The 17,031-nt window shown below is 38.1% G+C and overlaps 1 protein-coding gene across 3 annotated transcripts in view; it reads left to right on the top strand.

Annotated features, from left to right (window-relative positions):
• The window catches only part of LOC141918900 (transducin-like enhancer protein 1), an 85,338-nt gene that overhangs the window by 58,278 nt on the left and 10,029 nt on the right, over window positions 1–17,031 (top strand). For all 3 annotated transcript variants that reach the window (XM_074813838.1, XM_074813840.1, XM_074813839.1), the window contains 8 exons: window positions 34–178; window positions 895–1,085; window positions 2,508–2,584; window positions 11,642–11,891; window positions 13,634–13,881; window positions 15,833–15,980; window positions 16,339–16,489; window positions 16,932–17,008. In XM_074813838.1, coding sequence (XP_074669939.1) covers window positions 34–178; window positions 895–1,085; window positions 2,508–2,584; window positions 11,642–11,891; window positions 13,634–13,881; window positions 15,833–15,980; window positions 16,339–16,489; window positions 16,932–17,008 — 1,287 coding nt within the window. The remainder of the gene's footprint in view (window positions 1–33; window positions 179–894; window positions 1,086–2,507; window positions 2,585–11,641; window positions 11,892–13,633; window positions 13,882–15,832; window positions 15,981–16,338; window positions 16,490–16,931; window positions 17,009–17,031) is intronic.

The following is a 17,031-nucleotide window of genomic DNA, read 5'->3' on the forward strand; positions in this document are numbered from 1 at the left end:
ATAATACTCGTTTAATTTGTTTAATGATACCAGCATGAAAAAGCCAGCACGCCTGTTCTGAAATCCAGCACACCAACTCCTCGAAGTGATGTGCCAACCCCAGGCACTAGTGCAACTCCAGGACTTCGTCCAGGCCTTGGCAAACCTCCAACAATGGACCCTCTGGTTAACCAAGCTGGTAATGCATTACCTCACTTGTTTTTATGGTTCAAAAATTAATCTTTTTTTTACGTGTTTAGTTCTGTGAGAATGTTAACGAAATGTATTGCTTTGTTCTTGATATCAAGAGAGGGCTTGATGAGAAGCAGATGTTTGGATTATCAAGAGTTTGAGTATCTTTCTGTCTCTTATCCTCCTTTGTTTACTTTTGTCTTTATCTTTTTTGCAAATAATCCAGAGACTGAATGCAATATAAAAAGATTTCTCAGAAGTTTCTGGTACTTATTCTGAATACAATCTCTTCTCTGCCACGTCATCTGTGTCTATGAATATTTGCGACACTGTAAATCTTGACAAATGCAGGGGGAAGTTTACTTTTGCTATTCAGGCTGGTACAGCAAGTTGCTTCAGACATGAACTGTGTAAACCATGTCTATCAGCTTTACTGCTTAATTTGGCAAAGGAGAGATTAACGTAAACAGGGAAATATTACAGAAATGAAAATAGGTAATGCTAGAATAGATTGTTAGAAGTAATCAGCAAGTTCAGACTTTGGTAGATCTTATTTACACTGAGTGAAAAGAGATGGTGGTACTGATAAATTATGGCAATGTTTCTTGGCAGTGCGTCTATGTGAGAGGGGGAAGTTAGGTATTGTAGGGGGAAAAAAGGACTGTTTTATTCCCTGTATGCAGGAATATATAAATAAAACTACTTGATTTCATTACTCTGTAGCTGCAGGTTTGCGGACACCATTGGCAGTACCAGGACCGTACCCTGCTCCATTTGGAATGGTACCTCATGCTGGCATGAATGGAGAGTTAACCAGTCCAGGGGCAGCCTATGCCAGTCTGCACAATATGTCACCCCAGATGAGTGCTGCTGCTGCTGCAGCTGCTGTGGTTGCCTATGGAAGATCTCCTATGGTAGGCCATACGTTGCATGCAATCTCAGTCATGTGAGTTGTGGTTCACTGAGAAGAGCTACATGCTTCATTTAGCACCATCAAATTCCCAAGTTATAACGGTGCCAGAGACTTGACAGCTTTGCTGTGTGTTTCACTTTGCTGCCTGGCTGGAGAAACAAATTTGCACCTTGAAAACAAAGAATCTTGGTGTATTTATGTATGTTCCCCTTTTCCTTCACCTTCATCAGTGCTTTGCCAAAAAATTATTTTACGCTTTAAATGAAAAGGCAGTTTTGGTAGCAACAACGTATTTCATCAGTGCTGTGGACATCTGCTTTTCTCTTGCTGAACCAGATTTGTGTTCTGTACAGACGTACCAAATTAATCTTGAAGGATGTAGAAGTCTTTTTATTTACGTTTCTGTCCTTGTATTTTGTTTTTTGTGGAAATCAACATGAGAAGTTGGTCGGTACATATTTTGGAGCTCTGTGATAAGGTGTGTTAAGAATAGTTGCTGATGTGGGTGTAGTAAGTAAATGGAAAATGGAGCCTAGTAGTTATAGCTGCTGAGGCCTGATTATAATAATATACCTAGGGGCCTGATTCTGCAGACATGAACTTGATGGCAGCTTTATGCATAGACAAACTTACCTACTTCTAAATTTGCAAGATTAGATTTAAGCTTGTCATCTGCTCATTACTGTAGATATGACTACTTTTTTCAAACTGGTAAACAGGGCTTTTATGTGAAAATGTGGAAACTGTAAATAGCATATATGCTCCCTAAAGCAATAAGAATTTTAACTTGGGTATAGTGTTTAGAAGAAAAACTATGTCTGTTTGGTCCAGAATTTCTGTTTGGATTATTTGATGTACATATTCAGGATATAAAAGTTCAGTGGAATTGCAGTACGTAAAGTGAGCATAGTATATTTAAGGTGTAGACAAATTTATCTGCACCCTGTGGTGTAGCTCCGTGAGAGATTTCTCAACTGATGTGCTCACACAGTGCTGTGTGGAGCCATGCAGAGATTCTGGCTGGGGCCTGAAGCTGGTTTCCAGCATCGTGCTGTGCCTGCATGGGGACGTATTAGTGTCACAGAGCTAAAGAACGCTGGCATGGCTGCATGCCAACACACCACGGACTCGAATTCCAGGGCTAGCTCTGTGCTAACACAGGGGTATTTGCATTATGCTCAGTGGTGTGAATGCTTAATATACATGATTGGTTTTATGTTCACATGTGAATACTTCTCACAGAAGCATGTCTAGGGAAAATGTCTTGTTTTTCCCCTGCTGTGAAGGAACATGGACTTATCCAATACTTATCCAATAGTAAAAGCCACATTTTGGTTAAATGTGTAATATCTTGGGGGTGAAGAAAAGGGTCTTGCTGAATGAGAAATTGTAAGTGTGAGATTAATTCATTTTTCATTGTCAGGTTGGGTTTGATCCTCCTCCTCATATGAGAGTACCTGGAATCCCTCCAAATCTAGCAGGGATTCCTGGGGGAAAACCGTAAGTAACTTTTTAACATTTTGGTAACTTCTGCAATATCTAGAGAGAATAAAGTTAGCTTGTGTCAGTAAACAAGAATTCCAAAGGCGGTGGTGTCTGGTTGTTTCCAAGAGATTGTTTTAGACTTCTTCTGGTAAGAGGTGCAGCATATAAATCCTCAAATGGTAGTTGTCATATCCCTAGACAGCTGTGCATATACCTATTTCCAAGGAAAAACTGCTGAAGGTATACTTTAAGGTTTTATATTTCCTTCTTCCTGGGGGAAGTTAAGGGGACCACAAACTGGTAGACAGTGGTAATATGTGTAAGATATACTGAAACTAAACTAAACTTCATACTACACTGAGCATAAATGTGTAGTGCAAACTTGCAGACTCCTTGTCTGGCACCTGCTTTATCAGACATGAGAGCCTGCAGGTGTTGATCATAGTATCTGAACTGGTTACTTTAGCTACTGATGCACACCTTGCATAGTAGAGCAAGCTCCTTAAAACATTTGTGTAAGTGTGCAGCTGGAGAGCAAAAGGGTGATGAAGCAGTTGTGCAGCAGGTGGTCCATAGTGTCGGATAACTTCCACAATAGGTTCTTTTTGTTTAAAAGCTTTAATTATTGAAGAGATGGTTAAATAAAATACCTCTGTGATGCTGTGGCTTATTGATGTTGCAATAAAATCACCAAAACAACATACATCAAATTTTTCAGTAATTTGGCTTTGGTAGACTGTTGAGACTGAGCTTATCCATGTGCAGTAGATTCATGAGCATGTATGACCTCTTAATATGTGATAATTTAAAAAGTATTTTTTGACAATGAGATTATGCAGGTACAAACAGAGCATAGACTGTGAATTTGACTAATCTGTTTTCTTGGAGAGAGTGGGGCAGAGAGAATTGTAACAGGTTTTTCAACACTCTGTTAGAACCTGTTCTTTGTCCCTTCATGCTTGGCATTCACTCCTGTCTTCTCTTTCAACAGAAAGTTGCAGTTAGAGTAGTTTCTATCTCAAGGTACTTACATAATTTTGAAACTCACTTAACACTTTGCACTTATGCTGAGTGTTCCTGTTACATACTGTCTTCTTTACCAATCTATCATGGTTTAATTTTTCCTTTTGCAGCTTCAGGAAAAATTTGGAAACTTACTTTTAGGATACTCTCTTTAAGTTATAAAGCACACTGTGGTGAAAATTATATACACACATATTTCTGTTTGCCTTCATTTTGAACTCCTGTTAATTGCTAGTGATACAGTGTATCATCAGTCATGCAAACATCCTTAAATGTACACCAGATTATAGTCAAAAAAGTGTGTATTTTCTTCTGCTCTTTTTCCATAACAGTAGGAAAGCAGCAGACTTAGATTAGGAAAGCCATCCTGAATGTGTTTTCATTGTTACCCACCATGCTTCTGAGAACAGACTTAGCTATCTGTTGGCTGTGTGAGAAACCTGTTAAATCTTGGATTTACTTAAGGAAGGGTTGGTGGTATGTTGACAAGATTACTGAAATGAAGGCTCAGTGAGTTGGTGTTATGTATCATATGGAGGTGTATCTAAATTTAGTACAGTTAAGGAACAGGCTTTGTTCTCAAAACATCTTTTATTAAGGGTCAGACTTATTCTTGCTGACTTCAGTAGAATTCAGCATACTTATAGAAAATATTTTTGGAGGTTGCATAATCCAGTGGCTGTAAGTTTTTACTTCTAAACAAGTATATTCATAAGCTTTCAGTGACTTATTACATTAGCAATGCCAGGCAATATTTCATATTATAAGCTATGAAAACCTGTTTTCGTTCAGGCAGAAATTTTCTGTGGATGAGTTCTAGCTGTTGCACTATTCAAGGCACAAAAGCAGTGCATGTATGCTGCTGTACTTTGTATACTGGTATTTCATAGCTAAATTAGAGTCTGTGTGGGTTTTTAAATAATCTTTTCATTTAGTGTTTTCAGCACCTTATTTACCTCTTCATAGATCTCCTACTTTGATACATACTCCTTACTCTCCACTTAAGTGTTCTGTAATGTTTTTTTGTGGTTGTGTTACATGGACTGAGTCAGTCATTTCCTCTAAAGTGGCTTCTTTGCTTATCTTTAAATGAGGCAAACCTAGAATTTCACAAACTGACCTATTAACTTTCCACTGACAGTTTTAGAATGATCTCTTGTACTAGTCTTGATTGGCTACAGCTGCTACCTGCATCATCTTTGAGTATCTCTTACCTATATTAGGCAAGTCTCCTATATTTTCTCTACAAAGCACATGGGTTATATAATCATGCAAACTGGTGGAGTACTCCTGGTTTATTTTCACAATCTGCCTTTTCCTAGAGTGCTGTTAAGGTGCCACACTAATTTTGTTTTATGAGAAGTGGAGTTTTAGGCTGAGTCTTGTTGCAAGTGGTATAGAGAATTTTCAGTTTGAACTGTTGAATCCCTAGCCATATGTGTATGCTTGTGGTTGCACATTTTTATCAGTGGTTATGCTGGCACTGTTGTTTTCACCCAGCCCTGCTTCCAAGAGAAAATTAAGTTCCTCTCTTTCCAAAGGAATGACATTTCTGATAGCACCCAGTTTTCTTTAACCCCCGTGTGTTGTGAGATCTGTGAATGACTAGCTTGTTAGAAAAATTAATAACCTCTTAAGAACTCACTCCTACTTGTCTGTCTTGCTTCTATCAAGGGACTACTGCCTGGAAAACTTGTCTTTTGCTTGCCTTGTTTTGTAATTTGATTAAATGTAAGGCTTTACTACCATATTTTTATGTTTCTGAAAGCGAATCTTTCAGTTCTGCTCACTGCAGAGTCTAACCTGTTAGCAGTGGTACAGATGTACTTGGGAAATTGGGTAGCAATCTAGAAAGTCGAAGTGTCTTCAGCAATTTCTTAATTATACAAATGAGCTAGTCTTTGCATTTGGTCGCAGGTTGTGGTTTTTTAAAATTATTTCCTGTGAGGCTTTTCAGGTTTTTTGTGTTACTTTGATGTTTTGGTGTATACACATGTCATATCATATTAGTTGTTTTCTCTCTTCAGCTGTTTGTAATTAAGTAATTAATTTTATGGACAAGGACTTGATACCTGCATGTGTGTATAAATCTGCGTAAAATACGTGTTCATATTCTTGGTTTCAAAGTTGATTCCAATCAGTAGATTATTCTTTTCTTAGCAGCTCTTCCTGTTAACTGAAATAAAGACTCTCAAAACCAGAAATTAGTTTAGAGAGGAGATACTGCTTTATTCTGCACAGGGTGCTAGGTGGAAAGCACCCACAAATCAAGCACGCCACACAAAGGAACTTCAAAATATTTATACACTCCAGACTACGTGATTACATATTTTCTATAATGATTATTGGTTAGTTGCTTATTGCTTCTATCTATCATTGGTTAGTAACATACAGCTCAAAGGGTAAGGGTCTGTATGCGGGCAGGGAGTCTTAAGCTGATTTATGTAAAACAGTTTAACAAACTTCCATGTTCCAGGATGTTTCTCTTCTTCAAGGATGGTAGCTCCTGATTAGAAGTTCCTTACTAATTATTGTTGACAGTTTGAAGAACAGACTGACCTATCCGGTGCATCCAATTTGTCCTTGTATTTGATGAGAAACACTTGTAAGGACAATAATACGTACTATGTGGCCTTGGGTGCAATGAAAAGCATGTGTGGGGTCTGCAATGTGTGATGAGAAACAGCTTTGTGGCCTATGACTCCTGGTAGACAATACATTCTTGATCATGGGTAGCAAGCAGGTAAAGTTTTAAGTAACTCTGAACAAGGCCTCTTGTTCAGGGTACCATTCTGCTTTTGGGTTTGTGTTTGGGGTTTTTTGGGGGGATGGGGTGGGGTGAGGTGGGGTGTTTTCTCTTTCCAGATTGCCTGGAGCCATCACCTAATCAATAATTGTCTTAAGTTGGGAGTGGGAAATCAGTACTAGTTTTTGACATGGACATATGTCTGAGCCTCGCCCTCTGTTGTTTTGATACATTTAACTATGTCCTGGACTACAGATTCTTGGTGTATCGCTGTAATCATGTTTTTTTTTGTTTTGCATAGCCTTTCCATCAAGGTACTTATTTATTTAGCCTTTAGTCTTCTAGAGCTGCTAAATTAATGTTCTTGTGGATTTCTCCTTGATGGTGAACCACACCTTCTAATAGTTGGACTGTGCACTGAACACAGATTTTCAAGCTCAGTGTAAGATTTATGTCCACAGTATTGCTTTCCTGCTCTCTAAAATCATGAATTGATGGTAGCATTGAGGACAGATGTATTTCTCAGTATTTTTTTGAAACATGATTTTAATTGAAGTTTATACACAGATATCAGAAAGACCTGAAAATACATGTTTCTTATTTTAGTAGGAAAGTAAAATTTCAAATGTTAACTCTTCCAACTTCTAGTTATAAGCCAGCTTTTCTTTGTGTTTTTGGAAAGGAATAGTATAATACTCTGGAATTGCTCAAGGCAAAAATTAAAAAGTTTCAGCTCTCCTGTTCTTCACACATGTACAATGAGGAATATTTTAAAGGAAGGTTAATTTTATTATATTCTAGAATAACAGGTTGTTTCCCCTCCACCTTGTATCTCTGGATAGAATTATTTGATGACATGTATGAAGTTAAAATTTTGTTATTTCTGTACAAATATCTTTGTCCTTATTTCTTGGCATTTTGTCTTATATAATGAAACACCATATACAGATACTCAGTTTGTTGTGAGAAGTGCAAGTAAAAATAATCTGGAGTCAAAGAAGAGCTGGAAGTAAAATGCACTCATCAGTAGAAGGAACTGTCTGCTTTTGTGTTTTGTAGTTGGGGTATTTTTGTGCTAGTTAAGGAATTCTTTTTGAATTGGAGGTATGAAGTGGAAGCTTTTTTTTGAGGCACGGAACTTTACATAGGCATGAATTGCATGCGGTATATTAATCTGAATACTTAAGAGTAGCTGGCAGTTAGGTAGTTTAGTTGATTTGCCATGTTCTTGAGAAGTGAATTATTCTGAACTCAACCCAGCAGGTCAGATGATACTTATTACATGCTTATTTGATACTTACTTGGAAATTGGGAGACCATGATTACCAGATTTAAGCTGAGAAACTGGGTTGTATTAGTATCACCTACTATGCTGTAATGTATAGGAACTCTGCAAGTTCTCAGTGCTGCTTTGACAGAAATGAGGATAAATCTTTGGATGCAATGGATCAGAAGAATATTTCTGTTATTCAGAAAGAATATATTCATAAGTGACAGTATACTGTTTCTCAGAACTCTTTCCTAAATAAACGGCATGCAAGTTTGACTTGTAACTGTTCTTTTCATAATAATTACAAGTGTATATTTACATATTACTTGATATGCACTTAACTTGGTTTATGTTAAATTGTAATTGCATTGTATAAGAACTTTCTCTTTGTTTGCTGTTGTGGTTAGCCCAACGTCAGGGAGGGCTATCTCAATGCTATGCTCATTTGACCAAAGATGGGCAATCATGGAACCCAGTCATTTCATAGAGACAGAATGCCATGAGTGAGACAGAAATCCATGATTATCATGAAGGTGAACAGCAGTTTCTGGCATACGCTGTCAGTTATAAAAGATCATAATAAAAGGACAAAAATGCATATTAAATTTTTGCTGTGTTATGGAATTCAGATGTTAATAGCAATTTGTTGAGGAGAAAGATGGGTGGGCAAGGGATGCCTGTCAAGAAATACCTTGAGCATTAGAGAACTCAAGAATTTACCAAGTTTTACTAAATGTTGACTCTTTGAAGGTTGGCCAACCAAAATGCTTGTTAGTTTTGAGAATTCAGACCGTGAATATACCTAGTGCATTAAAAATTGAGTAATTTCTTATTGGTACAAGTATTTTCTTGTACCAATTTTTTGGTACAAATATATTGGTATTGGTACCAATATATTGGTACAGTTTTGTAAGTGTAGCACTGGAAGTACAGTCCTCCCCAGAAGTAGCAGAGTAGGCCCTCTTTCATGGTGACTTAATGGAGAGCTAGCCAGGGACAACAGCGATTGAGCCGCAAATAGTCGTTTGCACTGCTGTCTCCAGTACCGTGTTCCTCTGGAGACAGAATCTTTCTTTGTCTAGGGAGTGTCAGTCTTGCAAATGACGCAAGTTTTTTCAAAGTAGAAAGTATTTGTAATGAAAAGTTAAACCATAATACCTAGTCGATACAAGTTACTAGACCACATAATTATTCTGACAGTGGTGATGTTAGCATGACATGCCACACATGTTCCAGCAAACGGGAACATTTACTTTTTTGTGTGCTTGTCTTAGCAGAGGCAGAGGGATTTGACAATGTGTAGCCATTTCTTTACACAATGAATTGTTGATAACTTGCACTATAGAAAAAGCTGTCTTGGCTTGTCAGAGACTATTGCTGGTCATGTTTGTTAGGCCCTCAAACTCAAGTCATCCGGAGTCCTGACCAGCCAGTCTTGGAAGCAAATGCCTGCTCATGATGGTAAGAGTAGTCTTACCAGCTTACGATCTTATGACCTTATGATCTGTATAACTGCACATTAAACATGGACGTACTGGTAAAATTCTACAAGATTGAAAGTACACTGGGTAAGTTTCTGGCGTTTCAGAGCAGAAGAGTCATTGTAATTCTACAGTATGCGTGAAGCACTTGAAAAATGTTCCTATTGTTTCCTCCCACTCCATCTCAGCAAGAACTGAGAAGCTGTGTGTATGCACAGAAGTATTTCAAAACACCAGTTATTTAGGTATTTTGAATTGAACAGAACATTTGCACTGTAACCTTCAATTTAAAGAAAAAATATGTACAAGTGGATTATTTATAGTAAATATGCTGGAAAAAATTGGTTAATACTTGCTTAATTGTTTTTCTTCTGTCCATCATAAAAGCAAAGGCAGGCTGAGACTTCAAAGTTGTGTAGTTCTGTGTACTCTTCCTGCTAACAAATATTGTGCAGCTGCCTTTGATCTGGAGCCCAGGATGGGGCCCAGCTTTTCAGCCTCTTAAGTGCTATGACTTTAGTTGGATTCTGTACCTGAACCTCAGCAGTTGTTCAGCCTTGAGCAGTCTTGTTGCCACTCCTCTTCCTCTCTCATCCTGTGTCTCATCTGTTTAGTAAATAACTACTTTGGAACAGTCCTGTCTTTACTCCTCTTCACAGAAATTATGCACATTTCTAGTTAAGCCTTTATTATTACTGTAATTCTTCATACAAAAAAGGAGAAAGGGTCCCATGGGAAGAAATATATTTGATATACTGTGCATCTTGTATACATGTTAATGGAGTGAACTTTGCACTTCCTTTCTTATCTTTCATTTCCCATTCCTGACATTTCCATGATAAAAAAGATTTTAATCTTTTGCACTCGCTTATCCTCCATTTCTGTGTATTCTCTGAGGAGGCTTTCAACTCACAAGTCCAACCATGAAACATGAATGAGGTATAGGAATTGCATGTATATGCACTATTAATTTCTTCTTTGTTTAATAGCAGTTACTGATAACCAGTTTTTACCCTTCCCTTCTGTGAAAAATGTGATATTGCATGGGGTGACTGTTTCCATTGTTACCTTCTGTATGAAAGAACTGTAGAGTTCTTTCACCTCTCCACTTCTCACTCTTTTTTAAAGGAATGTCTTCTGCTCTGCTTCTGGGCATATTCAGTTGCTTTGTGATGTCTGTTATGGATCTAGGCATCTTGCTTGTTCCTTCCTTTCAAACTGTGCAATACTTGGAAACATGAAATAAAATACTTTGAAAATATTAGCTCAGAGCTCAGAACGGAAGATTAAATTGAATTATCTATTGTTGGGTCCTTGGAAGAGGGATGCAATACCAATACTTGAGCTACAGTGACTGAAGATTTCTGAGGAAGAAGGTATGTTTGGAAAAGAAAGCACAATTCTGAACACAAGAATATATTAGAAAAATAAAGGTATCACTAGGGAGACAGTAGCTAATTAGTTTAAAAAAAAAAAGGATAGTCATCTGACTTTTTTAATCAACTTTGGCCTCTTGAAGAATGTTGTTAATGTAACAGCAGCATCAAAAACATGATCTATGGATGTGCTTAAAACAGAAGCAACAAAAAAGGAGCTCATCAGTATAACAAAAATCAGCATTCTGCAGTAGTGTTTTCATTATTATTTAAAACTAACAAACAAAGAAAACCCCTTGCACCCAAAATCTTTATTAGCTGCTATTTGTGCCCTGGTCTTTGAGTAGAGCTGACTTTAAACATTGCAGTGAACATGAAGAAATAATTTTGTGTACTTTCCCCAAGGAGGAGTGTTTTTATTCAGTGCTGGGATTCTCTTCCTCAGCCCTCAGTTTCCATATACTTGAAATCATGCACTGAATACAAACAAAAGGTGTTACAGAAGTGCTAAAACTACCTGGGAAACTAAGCCTTTCAGCTTTTCCAAAATACTTATTAAAGAAAACATAATTATGAGAAGATGGTATTGGGTTTGAAAGGTGTGTGCAACCATTGTGCATGTTTCCATTTGCTGTTTAAAACATTAATTACCAGCTGGAAAGAGAGGCATGTGAGCAGAGCTGGTGCTGATGTTAAAGATGAGGTGCAGAAATGGAGCAAAAGATGAACTTTGGCTAGTGCTACTGCAAAGGCAACAGGTGCAAGCCTCATGGGAGAAGGCTGAAAGAATAGTACCTGGTGAGGGATTGCTGCTGCAGGACTTGTGGTGCTGAAACTTGGGACTGCTGGCTAGAAACCAGGGGCTGAAAGATCTTTTGATTATCTGGGTGGATGAGGGATAGCAGCTGTGATCTTGGACCGTAGAGTTAAGAATTTAACATGCTTCCCTACTGCATGAATACCTGAGGTGCAGCAAGCTGAAAATATCTATTTGAATCCTTGTCTCCCTCTGAGGTTTCATGTGCCTGTATTACTTGGCACTGTAGCTCTGATTTTCATGAGAAAAAGACTGGCAAAGAAATCAGGTAAAAAAAATTACTGTTTTGCTTGCTTTATGGCACTGTAACTGGCTGATTTTTTTTTTTTGTCTTCTCTCTTCTTTCACTTCTCCAAAAGAGCCTACTCCTTTCACGTTACTGCAGATGGTCAGATGCAGCCAGTTCCTTTCCCTCCTGATGCCCTCATCGGTCCAGGAATCCCTCGCCATGCCCGTCAGATCAACACTCTGAACCACGGGGAAGTTGTGTGTGCAGTTACCATCAGCAACCCCACAAGACACGTGTACACGGGTGGGAAGGGGTGCGTCAAAGTCTGGGACATCAGCCAGCCTGGCAACAAGAGCCCTGTCTCTCAGCTGGACTGCCTGGTAGGTGAATAAGAACTTGTACACAAGGGTAGCTTCTCCTTGGAGACTCAGTAAGGAAATAGCTGTCCTTGTCTGGATTTTGTTCATGTTGCAAGGAAATAGGAGGCAGTTCTGTTTCCTGCTTTATATATTTAGCTGTCTTTTTTTTAACGTATAACAGGTGGAGTTACAGGCATGAGTGCTGGTTTGTTTAGCAATAAATATCATCACTAAGAGTCAAATAACAGATAAGATTTCTGTGTAGAGAGTGTACCTGATTTTTTCCTCTTTTTTTTTTTTTTTTTCCTTCTAGTTATGCTGATGATTTTTGTGCATGAGTTTTAAAAGGAGTGTAGCCTGGCTTTTGCAGAGCTGCACAAGAACCTTGCTATGTGTTTCACTCACACCAGGAGTGACAACCTCTTTTTTTTTTTTTTGTACGAGGGTAGCAACCACATAATGAAATAATGTGACAAGGTACAAAGGTCACTTTAAGTCTTGCTGTGTTTTTGTTGGTGATCCACAAGTTATACAAGTTTCACATCAGCAGTATACAAAGGGGACTGAGTGCAGTAGTACGTGTAGCTGAAAGCTAACTTGGAAAACTTAATGGCTCAGTAAAAGATGCTTCTCATATTAGAAGCAATGTGGATGTTTGTGAAGTGTTAACTGAGAAGACTTAATGTTGTAAAGCACAGTAATATATATTCTGAATGAAAATAATTCTAGTTTCAATGCTGATCCAATTAAATGTGGTGGGGTGTTTGGTTTGGGTTTTTTTTATCCTTTATCCTTTATTTACTGCTATCCTTATGTTAGTTGTCTAGTAGTAAAAGTTGAATATGTATTCTGTTCTGTGGCAGGTATGTGCCTGGATGCACAGTCCTAGCTGCCTGCCTTTTAGTTATGGAGCAGTAATGGCTGGCTAACTAAACTAACATTTCCACTGCACTACTTATGGCTCCTTTATCGTGAATAAAAAAAAGTAGTAGTAGGAATGCTGTTAGCTACTTCTTGCAGTGTTTTTTTCTATGTTTTAAGTTACAGATCTTAATGCTTCATTTCCTAAAGAACTGTTACCATGTTAATTTGGCAGTTTTTAGGGGGAAATGGCCATCCAAACACTTCAGGAGTCAAGCTTGTAATAAACGAAGGTTGAAATGTTTTCCACCTCTAAATCCCTTGTATTACCTCTCAATCAGCAATAGTATCACAAATGTACAGTAAGAATCTTGTTGAACAAGAACCACCAACGTAAATCCAGGACCAATATGGGAATACTTAATTTAACTTTAAAATGGTGAATGCAAAATAGTATTTGAAAGAAGACTCCAAAACCTGAAAGGCATGAGACTTGAACTGCATTTTCATATAGGGTTGTGTAAATGCCAAATGGAAAGGTCATTTATTTAATATTTTTATTGTTGGTGACCTTAGCTGATGGAGTGCACTTGCAGAAGAAATGCAAACTTACTTTGGATCTGTTTTTATGTAATGAGATGGAGGACTTGCCGTTCATCAGGTTTAAAACAGAGTAGACTGTGGCAACAGGAGTCTGTAGTTTTAATTTCTGCAGCTGCAGTTTCTGGTTAGTGATGAGAAGTAGGTGTTTGAAATGTTTTAGGGTCTGCTGGTTCATCTTCAGTACTTTGTTAACGGAAAAAATAACATAGCGTTTAAAAGTTGGATGGAGTCAGAATCGTATTAGTGGTCATTATTGACAGGCATGTATTAACATAACTGAGGTGATTTGTGTTGTACAGAACAGAGATAACTACATCCGCTCTTGTAAATTGCTGCCTGATGGATGCACCCTAATAGTTGGCGGGGAAGCCAGCACATTATCCATATGGGACCTGGCAGCACCAACTCCTCGTATAAAAGCAGAGCTGACATCCTCAGCCCCTGCCTGTTACGCTCTGGCTATCAGTCCTGATTCCAAGGTGTGCTTTTCCTGCTGCAGTGATGGGAACATCGCAGTGTGGGATCTGCACAATCAGACGTTGGTCAGGTGAGTCATTACTTGTTTACAGAGAACTTCAATAGAAGTTACTCTTTGGACAGCTACATAAATACTTATCTCCCTGAACAGTGGTTCATGACAGCAAAGCAAATAGTATTTCTTACCCAAAGAATGCAGTTTGCACCCGAGTTGGGCAGAAACTAGTTTTGGTAGATTCAACCTAGTCTTGGAAGATGCACTTTCATGGCCTAAAGGGTTGGTCCATAACCTACTGCAGTCAGTGTAAAAGTTCCTGTTTGTTTTGGTTAGTTTGGGATTTGTCTGCAGGTTTCCCACAAGCAGCATTTCTGATTGATTGTGATTCATTTAGACTGAACAAGCCTTTCAGGGAACTCTTTGAGGTTTGTTCTTTTCCTTTGTCTTAAGCTTTGTTAGGTGATAAAGAGAAATTTCAGTTCTTATTTAGGGATGATAAGTAATAAAATTAATCTTACAAAAGCAGTTGAAAGTGTGGATCCTCTCAGTTCTTCAGGAAAGCATAAAGGACTCATGTTTGGTCATTCATGAGAGAAAGGTATGTGAGGTTTTGGGGAATTTGATCTCTAAAACTTTCAGAATGGGTTGTGAAGAGTATAATAAATGGATTGTCATGTAAATCACTTCTGAAATCTTTTCTTAGACCTTTGATTAATAAACATATTAGTAGAAGATTGAAGTGTCTAGCAGGTCAGTGTTCAGCATTGGTGCTATGACAGAGAAAAAAGAGGGCCATGTGTGAAATGGCTCTTAGCAACTAGCTGTGTGGCTTACTAGAAGATAAGTTTGGTTTATGCTTACCAAAGCAGTGTGCCTTACAATATTGTGAGAAGAGAGAGCCTAAATTGGGAAAGGCCATGATATTTCAGAAGTTCCAAATACAAACACTGAAGAATCTGCTTAGTCTGCCATGTTTCAATTAAATTTCCTATATATCAATAATTAGCCTAAACTTATGTGCAGAGAGTCATATTAATGTGCATGCAAATTTTACTTTCTGTTTAACTTTTAGGTCAACAAAGACGATTTTATTTATATAAAATCTTTGGTTTGCCCTATGCATGCTTAGTTTCTGTAAAGCTGTACTCTGACTGTCTTGTCTTTTGAGTGTTTGCTGTAGGTGTTCCCACCACTTGCTGGCTGAGTTTGTTAATTGATAACACGTGGAATTTTGAGACCAGAGCTACAAAACAAAATGTGCCTTGTGACCTTTCTGTGGCAGCTCGTAGTGATTCATACGTTTCGTTCCCAAGCTAGTTGTCTTTTCCACCCTGCCCTCCACTTTTCACGTTGGGGCATAGGACTTTCCTATAGCTAACTGCTGATAAAATGCAGGAGCCTCAGAACGCTTTTGCCAAAGGATTAAGGAAAACTTGAGATGACCTTCTGGTTGCTGAAAGCTGAGAATTACTAATGAGAAGACTATAAAACAAACTGCACCATTTAGATTTTTTGTGATCTCTTGCCACAGAGAATGCAACTTTGCTGACTCAGCAATGCTTGTGTTTAACTATCCGGATCTCTATCTGGATTCCTTCCTACTAATATCTCTTCTTAATAGCTATCATCTTGACTTGCAGCCAAAAGGAAAATCCAGAAGTGTTTTCTGAAACTGGAGTTTTGTTCCCTCAGCACTTGTTTTAATCTGAGTTGTCCTTAGTGCTTTTAACTATAGTTACTGTACTTTAATGTTCTTACAAGCTTTTTTTTTCTTTTCAAAACCTGATAGGAAATATTTGACTTTGTTCAGCTAGCCATGATGCAATTCATTTCTCTAGCACCTGCAAAATGTTTTTGTAACGCTGTTCTAGTTCATGCTCAGTAAGAGGGAGGGGCTGATTTTTGCCCATCAGCAGACACAGAAGAGATGACACACGCATACAGAGTCCAAAACTAACACTACAACAGTGTTTACCTTGAGCTCTGGCAGGAAATCATTATTCAATCTGGTTTGTTTTATCAGGCAATTCCAGGGCCACACAGACGGAGCCAGCTGTATTGACATTTCTAATGATGGTACCAAGCTCTGGACAGGAGGTTTGGATAACACTGTCAGATCCTGGGACTTGAGAGAGGGAAGACAGCTACAACAGCATGACTTCACATCACAGGTAACTGGATTTTCCTACAGCTTGGGGTGGAGGGTGTGCAGTGGGAGGGAAACATTTAGGATGAAAGCTGAGACTGAGTCCAGTGCAACTGACAGATTGTTCCTTCTCTTCCAATATTTTGGAGCTTTCATATGTTTAGCTTCCAGAACAAAATGATAGCCTGACACTACTCTCTTTTCCTGTTTTTCTAAGTTAATAGGTAAGAATAGGTTATTTAATCCCTTGAATTTTGAACAGCAGTCTTGCTATTGAACTATGTGAATTTTATTGGGCCCTCCTCTCACTGTCTCCCTGTAGAAAAAAAAAAAAGTGTATCTGTAGGAAAATATAACAAGTCTAAATGTGGTTTAATTTTCAGATATTTTCCCTTGGTTATTGTCCTACTGGTGAATGGCTAGCTGTGGGAATGGAGAGCAGCAACGTAGAAGTGCTACATGTAAATAAACCAGACAAATATCAGCTGCACCTTCATGAGAGTTGTGTATTGTCACTCAAGTTTGCTTACTGTGGTAAGTTACCCTGAACACAGAACTGGAGGTCAGGTCTTTAATTCATGCTTTGCTGATTAGTTATTACATAGGCATAGCTCACTTGATAATAAAAACTTATTTAGTATGTCAGTTTCTTAAGTTATGAATAAATTTCTCTGCCTTATAAATTCAAATGTACCTGTATCTACAAACAACCACCTGTTTGTCTAAAGGCTGCTGTGAGGATAGATTTGTGTGTAGAAAGCTATTTCTACTTACAGAGTCTAGGGATTTCCTGCTGTGTAACACACTGCAAAACCATGAATGTGTCCACATTGATTGTAAGCAAAAGTAGTATTGATTAGTGGTGAGAGCTTTTATAAGGGTAATTAGTTAACAGATTTCATAGATGTGAATTGAAAACCCAAAACCCAGATGTCTGTTTCGTATATTTTCATAGTCCTCATATTTTATATTTCAGGTAAATGGTTTGTGAGTACTGGGAAAGATAATCTTCTTAATGCATGGAGAACTCCCTATGGAGCCAGTATCTTCCAGGTGAGGATGATGATGCTTTGAAA

The sequence above is a fragment of the Strix aluco genome, chromosome Z (genome assembly GCF_031877795.1).
Source record: "Strix aluco isolate bStrAlu1 chromosome Z, bStrAlu1.hap1, whole genome shotgun sequence".
Taxonomy (NCBI): domain Eukaryota; kingdom Metazoa; phylum Chordata; class Aves; order Strigiformes; family Strigidae; genus Strix; species Strix aluco.